This window comes from Hevea brasiliensis, chromosome 14, assembly GCF_030052815.1.
Source record: "Hevea brasiliensis isolate MT/VB/25A 57/8 chromosome 14, ASM3005281v1, whole genome shotgun sequence".
Taxonomy (NCBI): domain Eukaryota; kingdom Viridiplantae; phylum Streptophyta; class Magnoliopsida; order Malpighiales; family Euphorbiaceae; genus Hevea; species Hevea brasiliensis.
In genome coordinates, this window is record NC_079506.1 from 77,658,700 (window position 1) to 77,673,240 (window position 14,541).

Here is a 14,541-nt window from a genome sequence, read left to right on the forward strand (position 1 = left end):
ATAACTATTATAAAAAATATTAATAGAAAATTAAATATAATAAAAAATGATTAATACTATAAATAATTTACTAACAAAAAATATATTTGTATAAAAATTTTTATTTTATGCTAAAAAAATAAATTAAATAAAAAAATAAGAAAGAAAAAGATGATAAAGAAAATAGATGAAAAAGAAAAAAAATTAAAAAAATAGATGAAAAAGAAAATAGATAAAAAAATAATAAAAAATAAATGAGAAAAAAAAAGATTACGAAGAAAAAATGTTAGAAAGGAAAAGATGATAAATAAAATATATGGGAATGAAAAAGATGACGAAGAAAATGAGAAAAAAGAGTGAAGAAAATGAGTAACAATGAAAGAACATGAGTAACAAGGAAATAAAATGAATAATCAATTGGAGCAACCGATTGTCGGTTGCTAAATTCTTTTAAAATTGGATGAAAATTTTTGGGAAAAATTTTTTTACAATCGATTTGTAAATCAGTTACAAATTAAAATAAAAAAACAAAAAAATATGTGAGATTTTTTGAGGGTAAAAAATAAGTTGTTATTAGTAATTGATTTGCAAATCGAATGCAAATCAATAAAAGAAAACAAAAAATTGAGTGGAAATATTTTGGGAGAAAAAAATGTTACAAAATTGATTACTAAAATCGATTGTAAAAATCAGTTGCTATTAGCAACCAATTCGCAAATCAATTACAAATAAAAAAAAATTTAAAGGAGAATTTTTTAGGGGAAAAATTTAACAACCAATTTACAATTTGTTGAAAAAATGATTACTATTAGCAATCCATAAGTAATCTATTGCAAATAAGAACCAATTTTAGCAATTGATTGTAAATTGGTAGCTAATTTTGGAATCAATTAAAATAATTATTTAATTTAACAACCGATTCTTTAAATTGATTTTTGTTAGCAATCGATTTTAAAATTGATTGCTATAAGTAACATATTTTAGCCACTAATTTCTTAATTAGTTGTTAATAACAATCAATTTTAAAATCGGTTGCTAATCGTATACTTAAAGTTTTTCTACTATTGATTAACAATTGATTTAATATCAAATTATAAATCGGTTATTAATGACAATTAGCAACTAATTATAAATCAATTATTAATAACAACCGATTTAACAATTGATTCTTGAATTGATTGTTAAATTTTTAAAATTAACTATTTTATTAAAAAAAAATTTCAAATCATAAATTAACTATAAAATTAATTGTTAATAGTAACTTATTTCTGTCGATTATAATAATTGGTTGTAAATATAAATATAAATATATATATATATATATATATATATATATATATAACCCAAATCAACTGGTGGGTTGAAAAATTAAAATTTTTTCAAAAAATAATTGGTTGTAAATATAAATATATATATATATATATATATATATATATATATATATATATATATATATATATATATAACCCAAATCAACTGGTGGGTTGAAAAATTAAAATTTTTTCAAAAAGTATTTAGCTTGAAAACTATGAATTTTCTTAAAACATAAATTTTAGACTTATTTATTGTAGATTAACCATTTGAATGTTCTTTCTTATTTTTTAGCCTTATATTGATTATGATAATTAATTAAAAGGTAATATTATAAAGATACTTTATTATATTTTTATCCTCATTAATCCATAATAAATAAGGATGAACTTATCCGCAAAGTATTTCTGTATTATATTTCATATTCATATTTTCTTTAAATTAAAATAAGGACTTTTAAAATAATATTTTTAAAGTAATTTTTTTTATATTTTTTTAATTTTTATAATCCTTTATTATTTGAGAATAAAGTAGTTTTTGGTATAAAGTAATTCTATAAAATTTTGTGAAATTTATTTGTAAATCTAAACTTTTATTATTTTATTTAAATAAAATTCATTTAAAATTTTTAATAATCAATTCCACGAAATTTATTATAACTAAACTAAATTTCATCAAACTTGATAAAACATGATTAAAAAAAAAAGGCTTTTAAAGGTATTTAGAATTTTTTTTTAAAAAAAAAATTCCAAATCATCTTGTTGGCAAGTTAAAAAACTATGAATTTTCTTAAAACATAAATTCATAATTTTTAGACTTTAAAAAAAAATCTTTTATTATCTTATGTGAACAAAAAGAAGGATAAGTGAGGCTTTTAGAAAAGATATGAAATGAATTTGTTAAACTTCAACAGAATTAGGTTGGAAAAAGTCTAACTACAAATTCAATAATAGAACTGCCTTCAATAAGCTTAGATTTCAACTCAAGATTCAACAATTTGAAGGAGCCAAAGAGATTTATTTTATTAATTGTCATCTTTGAAAGCATAATTGTTTAATGTGCACGTGTTTTTCTACATAAATATTCAATCTCTACTTTATTAAATCCTTCAGATTTACATGCAAATAAATTATTTTTTTGTGTGGAATTTGTTTTAATAATAATATATGAAATTTCAGTTTTTTTTTTCATGTAATTGCAAAAATTTTATTTATTTTCAAAATTATATAATTTTAAGGATTACACTTAACAAAAAAAAAAAAAAAAAAAAAAAAAAATATATATATATATATATATATATATATATATATATATATATATATATATATATATATATATATATTGACGCTAAAAATACGAATGTTTGGTAATACAATAATGAATAAGATTAAAATGATCATAATGCATGTAATACATACTAAAAGTAGATTTATCCTATAATTAAATGGTTTAAAATAAAGTAAAATTACTTTATCACAGAAAAATAAAGTAATTTAATGAAATTTTATAATTTATCTCATTAAATTTTGTAAATGATTTTTTTCATAAAATAGTTAATTATGAAAAATTTATTAATTTAACGAGAAATTTGATATGAAAATGTGATAAGTTATTAATATAAAAGCATTTACAATATTAGTAGAAACTAGGCGTCTAACAAGAGCTAAATAGTGAAAAAAAAATTATACAATCAAAATTAAAATTTAATTATTGTAAAAATGATTTAAATATTATTAAACTAAATGAAATTAAATAAATTTTAAGAAGTAGAAATTATTAAGAATTGAATATTTGATTTTACAATTAATAAAATAGATATTTGATAATTCAAATATTGTTGTTGTGATGAAACAAATGTTGTTAAAATAATTTATTATGTAGAGTTGTAGCCTTGTAGGGGAAGATGGTAATATTGGTAAACTTGTGTTATCCAGCTGAAAACAGGTATGTTGGAGGCATCTGGGAAATTAAATAATGAGCAAAGAAGAGAAGAACAATTGAAAAGGGACAAAAAGGTCTCAAAGCCCAACAAAAGCAAATCAAACTTCAAAGGCGAAATGCACAAGACAATACAATGGTGGCTCGGTTTTATTAACTTCATACAAATGGTTTCACATATCATCAAAACTTGAACGCAAACAAATAAACAGATAAGAAAAAAAAAAACCAGTAAGCCACTACATCCATCTTTGTTTTTTGGGATCAATAGGGACAGGCTGGAAGGATCCAAAACCTCTATAACCCCACTTACATTATTATTTGTAGAGCTACAAGATCAATCCACAAATCTCTCTCTCTCTCTCTCTCTCTCTCTCTCTCTATAGTCTATGCTGTTACCATTTAGCAAAAAGAAGAAACCATCAACATAGAATTTTTTTTTTCTTTTCTTTTATTTTTTTTTTGGAAGTGGAAGAAAGATAACAAAAATTAAATAAATAAAGAAGTTTGCAAAAAGTAAGAGAAGGAAGTAGCCTTGCTGTAACTTTTTTTTTTCATTGGTTTCTATACATATGTATATTTAAAAAAATTGGTTTTCTCTTTTCTTGTTGCCTCTACTAAGCATCTTTTCTTCCCTTTTCCTGTGCTTTTGCCTCTTTTCATCTCTCCATTCTTCCCTTGTTGGAATAAAACTTCCCCTGTTTTTATTCTTTCTTTTGCTTCTTTCGGGTTCCTCTCTTTCTTTTTTCTTGCTTTCTATTTTTTTCTTTCCTTTAAAATGTTTCATGTTCTTTTTTGATCCAGGACCAGGTTCTTCTTGATTCTCTTCCCTGTATATTACTTGTGGAAACTTCTTTCTTCAGCTTCAAGTCCTGGAATTTGCTTTCAAATGGTGTAAATTTATTTACTTTTCTTTGAGTTTCTTCTTGAGTCCTCAGTTTCTTGATTTACGAGTGATTTCTTGAATTATCTTTTTCTTGGTTTCCTGTCTCTATGGGACTCTGTCATGGAAAACCCATTGAGACCCAACAACACGAATCCAACAACCATACACTCTCCTTTGAAACCGACTCACAACCACCAAATTCCCGCGCCAGCAGGGCTTCTAACCCTTTCTATAGTCCAAGTCCGTTGCCAAGCCTCTTCAAGTACTCACCTGCAATATCAAGTGTAAGCTCCACTCCTTTGCGGATTTTCAAGAGGCCCTTTCCACCTCCTTCTCCTGCAAAGCACATTCGTGCATTGCTTGCACGAAGGCATGGCTCTGTTAGGCCCAATGAAGCCCCTATCCCTGAGGGTAGTGAGAGTGAGATCGCTCTGGACATGAATTTTGGGTTCTCCAAGCAGTTTGCGAGCCATTATGAGCTTGGTGAGGAGGTGGGGCGTGGTCATTTTGGGTATACTTGCTCTGCCAAGGCCAAGAAAGGCAACATGAAAGGCCAGGATGTGGCCGTCAAAGTTATTCCTAAGTCTAAGGTTCAGTTCTCAACTTCTCAATTTCATCTGTCTAAAGTAATTTCTTTTATTGCAAAAGCAATACTGAATTCTATTTCTATTATTGATTTGTTTAAATATTTGGAGCCTTGAATGATTTATATATTAAATTCTAGTATGTTGGTGAACTTTCACTTTGCCCCTTCATTCCCGTGTGATATTTTAGAGGAAATTTGTTACTGATATTTAGCATCTCTTTCTCTGTTGCCGTTAAGATGCCTGTTGCAGTCATTGACCTTTAGGCTTAATCAGGAAGGTCTACCCTGGATTGGTCTTAAAAGTGCAGTCCTTAATTTTTTCTAGAAGACATTTATAATTTGTATGTCATCATGGGCTTTTGATTAATTGACTTTCTTTAACATGAAAGGCAGTAATGTAGCATTGGATGATTAGTTTCATGTGAATGCAAATTTGTCTCAAGTCAATGTATTATTAATGGGACTCCACGCTCTAAGTTAGTCATGTCTTTGTTTTGGTTTTCAGCTTATCTTGCCTGACTCTGGAAAACAACAAATTATTTGTTTTGTTCAAATGAAAATGATCAATTTTTGCAGATGACCACTGCAATTGCTATTGAGGATGTAAGATGGGAAGTCCAAATATTACGAGCTCTAACTGGACATAAGAACCTGGTACAGTTCTATGACGCCTACGAAGATGATGAGAATGTCTACGTTGTGATGGAGTAAGTTTGGATTGCCTCATTTTCTGGTTTTTCTCCCCTTGAAATGAATCTTGTTGTGGTATTCAAGTATTGCTATTACAATTAATATGTTAAACACCAAGTTATGATTTAGACTTCGATCAAGTTCTTTTGTTTTCCCTGTATTTCACTGTAAGATTTAGACTTCGATCAAGTTCTTTTGTTTTCCCTGTATTTCACTGTAAGATGCATGTGTTTTACCAATGGAATCTTGTATATATGTCTATAACATGTCAAATACTCATACTTAACTCTGCTGTGTCCTGTGTGTTTTGGTCAAAATCATTCTTCATAGAATTTTGTATGAGACCAAATTTACATTGACATGGCTTAGTCAATAATATGATCAGTAAACATTTTCTGTGAAGTAGAACAAGCCATCCAAATTGTTTATGATTGTTCAAATCATAGATTCTATAGGCTTATAATATTCATAGGAACATTCTTGGAATTCCTTTTTTAGTGGCATGTGCAAAGTTCTTTGTATTACCTGATTGTAATTACTTTCCATGCATGTTTGACATGGTGTAATTCAATTATAATGTATGAAATGTATTTTATTTCATTTTCTATTGAATTTTTGCTTGATTACATTCAATTGTATCTTACCAAAGATGCACTTCTTTCATTCTTTTGGTATTTATTTTTTCTTGAAGTTACAATATTATTCACGAGTTTCTAAATTGATCGTAGCATGATATTGGAAGATACAATTTGGAGCTTATCATCTACCTGCTTTGTAATTTTTTAGGTTGTGCAAAGGTGGTGAACTATTGGATAGGATTCTTGCAAGGTAATTTACTTGCAAATATGTTTTATATCTCCAGCTTGTTCTATTACATTCTAACTTGCTATCTCCAATTCGTGTTCCAGGGTTGGAAAATACTCAGAAGATGATGCAAAGACTGTTATGGTTCAGATATTAAGTGTAGTTGCCTACTGTCATCTCCAAGGTGTAGTTCATCGTGATCTGAGGCCAGAGGTAATTAATTCACATAAATAATTGTTTTTACATATTATTTTAAATAAGAAATAAACTCTTCAATCATTTCTTTTCTGGAATTTAATTACCTGCACGCATATGATGTGTCATATGTAGTCAGCACTGCCATTGTTGGAGTACATCTATACATGCAGATGTGTTTTCCTCAGTTTTGCATGAAAATGATTACAAATGGAATTTATTGACTATTAGCATGGAAAAAACTTATTCAAAATGTAATACAGATGTGGAAGATGATATTTGCTGGTATAATAATTCAAGAAAATTAGTTTTGGTATGGCAGTGGAGAATTATGTTGTTTTTGACTTTGTGATTTTGACAAATTTGAATGCAAATGGTAAAATCTCCCATTTGATTGGAGCTTTAGTGTTCGTGTTGCATATTATATCCCACTGAGATGTTTCAACTTTTGACTTTTAACATCTTGCGTACTGGACCTAGAAACTTTGCTGCTGAAATAAGAAGTCTCATTTTCTTAACATGGCCATGCTTGTCTTAGATGCTAATCTTCTTCTCTAATCCTCAGTAGCATATAGTTTAGTTACTTTCTCTATTATTTAAAAAAAATATGGAAAAGGTTTCCTATGGTTTGAACTCATAGCGTCTAGGCCATGATAGAGCAAACTTACTTTGCATCAAGATCTAGATTATAGCTTGATTGTGTTGTGTATTTGAAATAGTGTGTATATCAAAAGTTCTGCTCTTAAATATTTCTGTCAAATTGCTTTTTCTCTCATAATATGGCATATTTCTCATTTTCTAATTTTATGTGCCATGTTATATGTATTAGAATTTTTGGTTCACTATTAAGGAGGAGAGTTCCCCATTGAAGGCAATTGATTTTGGACTATCTGACCATGTAAAGCCAGGTCAGAAATGCTGCCTTAAGCCTTCCCCCTCTCTCCCTTCCTCACCTTTTTGGTTTCAAATTGTATTAGAGCTTGATTGTTAGATTCATTTGCAGATGAAAGGTTGAATGACATTGTAGGAGGTGCATATTGTGTAGCTCCTGAAGTTCTACATCAATCATATGGGACTGAAGCAGACATGTGGAGTATTGGTGTAATTGCTTATGTTCTTCTATGTGGCAGCTGGCCGTTTTGGGCACGGACAGAATCTGGCATCTTTCGAGCTGTCCTCAAAGCAGATCCAATATTTGATGATGCTCCTTGGACTTCTTTATCCCCAGAAGCAATAGACTTTGTGAAGAGGTTGTTGAACAAGGACTATCGTAAGAGACTGACTGCTGCTCAGGCCCTAAGTAAGGAATTGAAGTCATATTTGTGTTTCTAAGCCCTGATTTGATCACCGACTATATGGTTACATAATATATCAATTTCAACAATATTTAAGATTCTAATGATTACTGCCTGGATTTTTGTGTGTTAGGTCATCCATGGTTAGCCAATCATCATGACATAAAGATCCCATTGGATATGATTGTATACAAGCTTGTAAAGACTTGTATCTACTCATCTTCTCTGAGGAAATCTGCACTGGGGGTAAGTCATGGTATAGTGACTGATTAATGTAAAAAAATTTACAGTATAGTGACTGACTAGTATAAAAAGAGTGACCAATCTTCTGAAATGCAGGCTTATTGAGAACTAATGTAAAAATGGACTTGCTGATACCCTGACTATTAAAATTATTCTTGACATTAAAAGATTTATATATGTACATAGACTATTAAGGATCTGTAGGTAATCCAGATGCATCCATTTCCAGTTCTAATGGATTTGGACCATTCTACAAGGACCCCCAAAGCAATGAGTAAACTCAAGTGAAGTTTGTCTGCATCATAAATTATAAGTTAATTTAACACCAACCTATGGAGCAGAAAAATACTTTTGTATATTTGATGTATTGTCCACGATGTAAATCTCTGATCTTTTCTCGGAAAAAAAAAAAAGACTATACTAAGTATGCATGGTTACCATGACAGGCTCTGGCAAAGACATTGACCATAGCCCAGCTAGCTTACCTCCGGGAACAATTTACACTGTTAGGGCCAAGCAAAAATGGATTCATTTCTATGTCAAACTTTAAGATGGTGAGCTCTTTATCCTTCCTCTTGTTGGCTTTGTCCATCACCTTATGTACTTTGGGGATTTTCTTATGTCATTCTGAATGATGTTGGAAATAACAGGCAGTAGTAAAGAACTCCACAGATGCGGTGAAGGATTCGAGGGTCCTTGATTATGTTAGCATGGTACTGCTTCAAAAATATTATTAATTTTTGGCTTAATGGTTTGACCCTTGTAAAATTTAATTTTGAGAAATTTTTTTTTGAGGTCTAGTGTCTGATTGTCTATGTCCATTTCAGGTTAGTTCTCTCCAATATAGAAAATTGGATTTTGAAGAATTTTGTGCAGCTGCCATTAGTGTTCATCAACTAGAAGGAATGGATTGTTGGGAGCAACATGCAAGGCGTGCCTATGAGTTGTTTGAGAAGGATGGCAACAGACCTATTATGATAGAGGAACTTGCGTCAGTATCTCTCTCTCTCTCTCTCTCTCTCTCTCTCTCTCTCTCTCTGTGTGTGTGTGTGTGTGTGTGTGTGTCTGTGTGTGTCTCTCTCTGTTTGTATCTCTAACATGTTTGCTCAAATGTACATGAATGCTTATTTGCAGACAATAAGACATTCTTTTCTGCATTACTGTGTACCTAAAATTTCTACATATATGGGCAAATGATTAAGTGATAGGAAATCCTGCACTGTAGAGCTGAAGTATTGGTCTAAAGCACCACAGAAGAATGAGAATGAGAAATGGCTTAGGATTGAAATAATCACTAAATAGCCCCAGTTTTGACTGCCACGTGATCTTTGCCCTGGACCAAATTGAGGAAGTTAACTTTCAGTCCATGACTTTGATTTAGATCTTTAAATTGCAAGTCATCCTTTTAGAATAAGGATGATAGAGGATTCTGACTTAAAATTTCTGATCATGTTAATTTTTACAACTTAGAAATGTATAGTACTGCTAGTGCTAGTGAATCAAGACTGAAGAAAAAATGCTAGTGAATTTGGTTACCTTCAGTTTCTATCCAAGTGGTTGCAAACCACTAAATATTTTTTCCTTTTGTATTTATAGGAGCTTCGTCTTAGCCCATCAGTACCAGTTCATGTGGTTCTCCAAGACTGGATAAGACATGCAGATGGCAAGCTAAGTTTCTTGGGCTTTGTTAGGCTTCTTCATGGGGTTTCTTCGCGCACATTTCGGAAGGCTTGAAAATACCCACCTATACAGAATATTTTCTTTTCTCGATTGCTTTGGCTCTCCTTGACCTGAATCGTTGCAAGGGGATACAATGGCATGCCCAGTTTTACCCAAAACAACCATGTGTTCTGTTGATCACTGTGAAGAGTGCTGCAAGTTAAAGATTTAGCAGATGTGGCATGCCTTTGCTAAATGGAACCATTTCTGGCATGGTCTCATGTCAAGTATGTTTTTCCTCTTTGTTCTTACCTATATAAAGTTTTTATTTTTGTTTTTACTTTTTCTTTTCCTATGATTGGTACCAGTGGGATTAGAGGATTGTACAGATGAGGGTAGATCAAAATGTTTATTTAGGTTTAGTAAACAGCTTTAAACTGAACTATTGAAGTGATTTTTTTTTTCATCATCTTATCAAACAATCTGCATTCTTTCAGAATAGTTTCCACTATGATGAAGTTGATGATCTATTCTATACTTTTTATAATGTTCTGAACTCGCAGGCAATAGGACTCTTTCTTTCAAAAAAATAAAAAAAGGGAGTTAGATGTAACGCTCCATACATTAATCTCTCTTGAATCCACAAGTGTGAGATGCTTCCTACACTAAATCAACTTCTTTTCATTATTATCTACATAAATATTATAAAGCTGGGCTTGAAATAGGAGCACATTGTATGGACAAGTGGCTTCATATATTACAACCCCTTGGCACCACAAAACTCTTATGTTCCTCATTGAAATAGGAGCACATTGTATTGACAAGTGGCTTCATATATTACAGCCACTTGGCAGCACAAAATTCTGATATTCCTCAATGTTCTATACACAATCATAATAAATTAAATTTTCAGTTACTGTCTTTTACTTTTGGTCTTTCCAATCCATTCAAATTCCATAATATCCTCAATGTTCTTTACATAATAATAATAAACCAAATTTTCAGTTGCTATGTCTTTTACTTTTGGTTTTCCCAATCCATTCGAATTCCATAATATGTTCCAATAATAAAATGCCTATTTATTTCTAAGCATAATGCAAGCTCACAAGATGGCAAAGAAGATCCAATTAGCAGTATATTTGGTTGATGCATTTGTTAATGCCACTTTGGTTGATGGAAAAGAGCGCCACATTCAGAAGGATAGTATGAGAATTTGCAGTGAGATAATGCGAGGTTGCATAGTGTGGGTGAGGGGAGTAACAGTTATGGAAACAGTGATATTAATGGGAATAGTGGGAGTTTCAATCCTGGGAGTTGTAGGGTTGTTAAGGATGTGTGGTGTGGCCCTGAAATAAGGTTTTCTGCTGATGCTGTTGTTTGGTCAGTGGATGTTGTGTTGGTGGGATAAGAAATGCATCTGGGAGAGGGAAGATTGATGGGGACAACAAAATCAAAGGGAGTGGGAGGTATTCTTTTAATGTAGGCTTTATTTTGCCTCTTTCTTTGACACTTCACTTTCTTCTTTACTATAAATATAATGCAGTTGTGGCTATTGCTTTATTTTGAGTGATTGATATAAGATTTGATGCATATATGCTGTGGTGCTGATTATTACCGTTTTTCAAGATTTTTTTTTTTTTTTCACTGCCCCTTTTGCTTCTATTATGTTCTTTCTTTCTTTCCTTGATTTCTCAGTTGCTCTATGTATATATGAATTATTTATTTATTTATTTATTTATTTATTTTGTTTTTTTTTTTTCAGGGGAAGGGGGGGGGGGGGGGGGGGGGGGGGGGTGTGTGGGTTGTTGTGGTGGAAGGGAGGAGGGGGAGAGGGGGGTGCCCTTCAGCTCTCTGATAAATGGCTTAACACGACACTTGAATTGCAACATGTAATTTTGTCTCCAAGCTTTTTAAAGCTCAGCTTCAAAGTGAATCAAATTTTAGATTAATCTTTTTTTTTTTTAATTTCATTTTATATAAATAAAATATTTCATGTAATTTTAGAATGATGAACAAGATTTTTATCTATAAGTTATGTTTTTAAACTTTAACATTTTTAATTTTAAACATATATTTTTTAATTTTTAGATACTATATTTCATTATTTATTCTATTAATAATTTAAAAAATAAAAATACTCGCGCGGATACATGTCTAGTTATTATTACAAGTTCAGGGCAACTAGTTGCTTCTGGTTTCTTTTAGGTCAGATGGATTTGAGAATCACCTTCTTTGAGGTCAGGTCAAGTTTGCCCTGATATTTCGAAAGAAAAAAATAAATTTATATTTATGGAACCGATAGATGTGTATTTGCCTTTAAGTTTTTCTTGGAGAATTAAAAATTTAATTCATTGAAAAAGATGAGAAATTAAAAATTATCTTCATTAAAAACTTTACAAATTAAAATAAAAACAAAATTAATGTGCAATGTCTTTATGTTTTCTAGTCAACTAAAGAAGATTGCAATGGCGAGTACTTTTTCGCCCCAGATCCAAGCAATGTAGCTTGTATTACTAATCTCCAAGCTGTCAAAAATGTGAGAGGAATTAACACTCTATTTCCTTAATTAAGATATGTTTCTTATGCAGTTATACTTCAAGATTACTTAATAAGCAGCTTTCTTATCTCATAGTGCCTTGAAAAGATATATTTTCCCAATGTATTGGAGCCAAAATGTTCTGAATTTCTTTCTTCAAAACCAATTACACTAGAGTGGAATACTCGGGACAGTCATCTGGAAAATACTTTTCTTGATGTTCTTGTTTCAACTGCTTAGCTTCCACAACCATGGTGTTGTGTAGGTCTCTTTCTAGCTCAAGTAACAATCGATAGATATGTAATAATTATTATTCTTTTTTAACAATTGGCTCTGCGTACCTTCTGCAAATAGTTACCGATTCTTATTCTTTTGCAGATTTACAACATGGTGCTGTCATATATTTGGGCTAATGATAAAACTGTCCAAGCAGCTCTTCATGTTCGAGAGGTATGGCAAATAATATTAATTAACAAAGAAAAAAGTGTATTGTATATTTATCTTATATATACCAATTGCTTTGATAACCAGGGAACCATAAAGGGTTGGGAGAGATACAATAGCAGCTTAAATTCCACTAATTACACACATGATATCACATCAAGTGTTTCGTATCAACAAAACCTTACCAAGAAAGGCTTTCATGCTTTAATTTACAGGTATGCAATATGCATAAAGGATAAAGCTTAGGCCTACTCTTACTCACTCAGATGATTCATAAATCCTCAAGGCATAATTGGATATTGGTCCAGGCAAAGATAACAAATAAAGAACTAAAAAAGTAAAAAGCAAGAATGACACGTGGAATAAAAAATGTTCACTTTCATTTCTTAAAGTATATACAAAAATACATGAAGTGCAAAGCAAAAAGAGGGGCAATCGCCTATACATGGAAAATTACCGGGCATCCTTAGCATCTTCGACATCTGGATCGAATCTTTCCTCCCTATCATCGCCCATGGCTAAAAAATCAGCACCCTTAGGAAGTAAGTCCTTCACCCAGCCGAAGTCCTTATCTAGATGCCTCTCATAAGGATCAGCCATGACTTCCGTTTGCAAGTCCAAGTATGTATCAACCAACTTAGCTATTACTGCCTCCTCCTGGTACCTTATTTGAGTGTTTAGTTGTTTAATTTCCTAAGCACGAACAACCCAGACAAACTTAAACTTAGCCTCTAGCTCACCAACTTACCCCTTAGCAGCCTCCAGGAGCCCTTTCAGCTCTTGATTGATTCTGATGATTTACATCCTTTATTGCCATCTTAATGAAGTTATGTTGCGACTACATCTCCCCATAACTTTACTTAAGTAGCTTAAACTTCTCCCGAACCATTTGGGCAACTGACAATGCCTCCAAGTTATAGCTTGCCATCTTGAGAATCATATTATCAGCATCATCCTCTCAGTCAAAATGAAAGTAATCATCCGAAAGGAGTAACTTTTTAGCCAAAACACCTTTAAGTGTATAGTTGTCCTCAATGGTTCAAAACTTGGCCAAGTCAATATCAATGCCTTAAGGGTAAGGAGGAGTCAAAAAAGAAGGAGGTAGAGGCAGAACAGGGTGATCAAGGTGAGCATCACTAGGAAGATTAGTGCATGAATTTGCAATTTGAGGGGCATCAGGTGTGCCAGATGACTCACCCTCACCCTTCGCCTGCTGGAATGGGGGATTAGATAGTAATGGGGCTCTTTTTGCCTTCCTCTTGTTAGAAATTCGAGTGGCCAATACTCTTCGCTCTTCCTCGCTTGACTCAACCATACCTGTTTAAAGAAAGAATAATTAGTAAGTTTACTAGTTGCAACATGGCAAAGTTTTAAGGATATACCCTCTTGCTCGAATTCTCGAGGCATCTCCCTAATAGGTGAATCCTCTACCATAGGTCCCACTAAAGGAATCCCCCTCTCTGCTATCCCTTGATAGATGTTTACCTCTTGGGTGATCAAAGGGGCCGTAGGAAAATGACCCCCTTCAGCCAAACTCTTGAGCACAATAATGACGATTTTTTCATGCACGAATAGCTTGATCTTCCCTTTCCTTGACTTCACATTCAATGACCAAGACAAAGGGAAATTCCCCCAGCTAAGTCTTATTGCTTGTCCCAAAAGAAAAAAACTTATTCTTCTATCTCTTCGCAGAGGAGTGAAGACACTTAAGGTGATAGTCTTTCTTGGTTTGGAAATAATTAAAATCATGGCCTAGGCAATCCAATAGTTGGAAGAAGCTAGCAAAGATCCTCACCTCACACTCAATGTTATTGTGGCGACACAACCCCTAAAGGCTACTAGGGTCCTGCAGTTATTAGGCGACAATTGGGCAATGCAAATGTTGTAGAACTCCAACACTTCTGAGTAAAAATGATCTAGAGGAAGGCAACAAGCGGTTTTGAATGTCTCTTCATAAATCACAAAGAAGTTAAGA

At 31.9% G+C, this 14,541-nt stretch overlaps 2 protein-coding genes across 3 annotated transcripts in view; both read left to right on the top strand.

The window, feature by feature from the left end:
* Nucleotides 1–14,541, top strand: part of LOC110637275 (serine carboxypeptidase-like 18) — a 45,304-nt gene that overhangs the window by 20,726 nt on the left and 10,037 nt on the right. The window lies entirely within an intron of this gene.
* LOC110641705 (CDPK-related kinase 1-like) lies at nucleotides 3,853–12,781 on the top strand. Of its 2 annotated transcripts, none has more exons than XM_058133335.1 (15): nucleotides 3,853–4,704; nucleotides 5,277–5,407; nucleotides 6,177–6,218; nucleotides 6,299–6,407; nucleotides 7,219–7,297; nucleotides 7,393–7,689; nucleotides 7,818–7,930; nucleotides 8,374–8,481; nucleotides 8,578–8,640; nucleotides 8,755–8,922; nucleotides 9,524–9,873; nucleotides 12,033–12,122; nucleotides 12,219–12,383; nucleotides 12,501–12,572; nucleotides 12,654–12,781. In XM_058133335.1, the coding sequence occupies exons 1-11, from the start codon at nucleotides 4,222–4,224 to the stop codon at nucleotides 9,659–9,661; spliced, it is 1,731 nt and encodes a 576-aa protein (XP_057989318.1). In that variant the 5' UTR covers nucleotides 3,853–4,221; the 3' UTR covers nucleotides 9,662–9,873; nucleotides 12,033–12,122; nucleotides 12,219–12,383; nucleotides 12,501–12,572; nucleotides 12,654–12,781. The 2 variants fall into 2 exon arrangements, with proteins under 2 accessions (XP_057989318.1, XP_057989319.1); XM_058133336.1 differs by having other exon boundaries at nucleotides 3,986–4,704; nucleotides 7,243–7,297.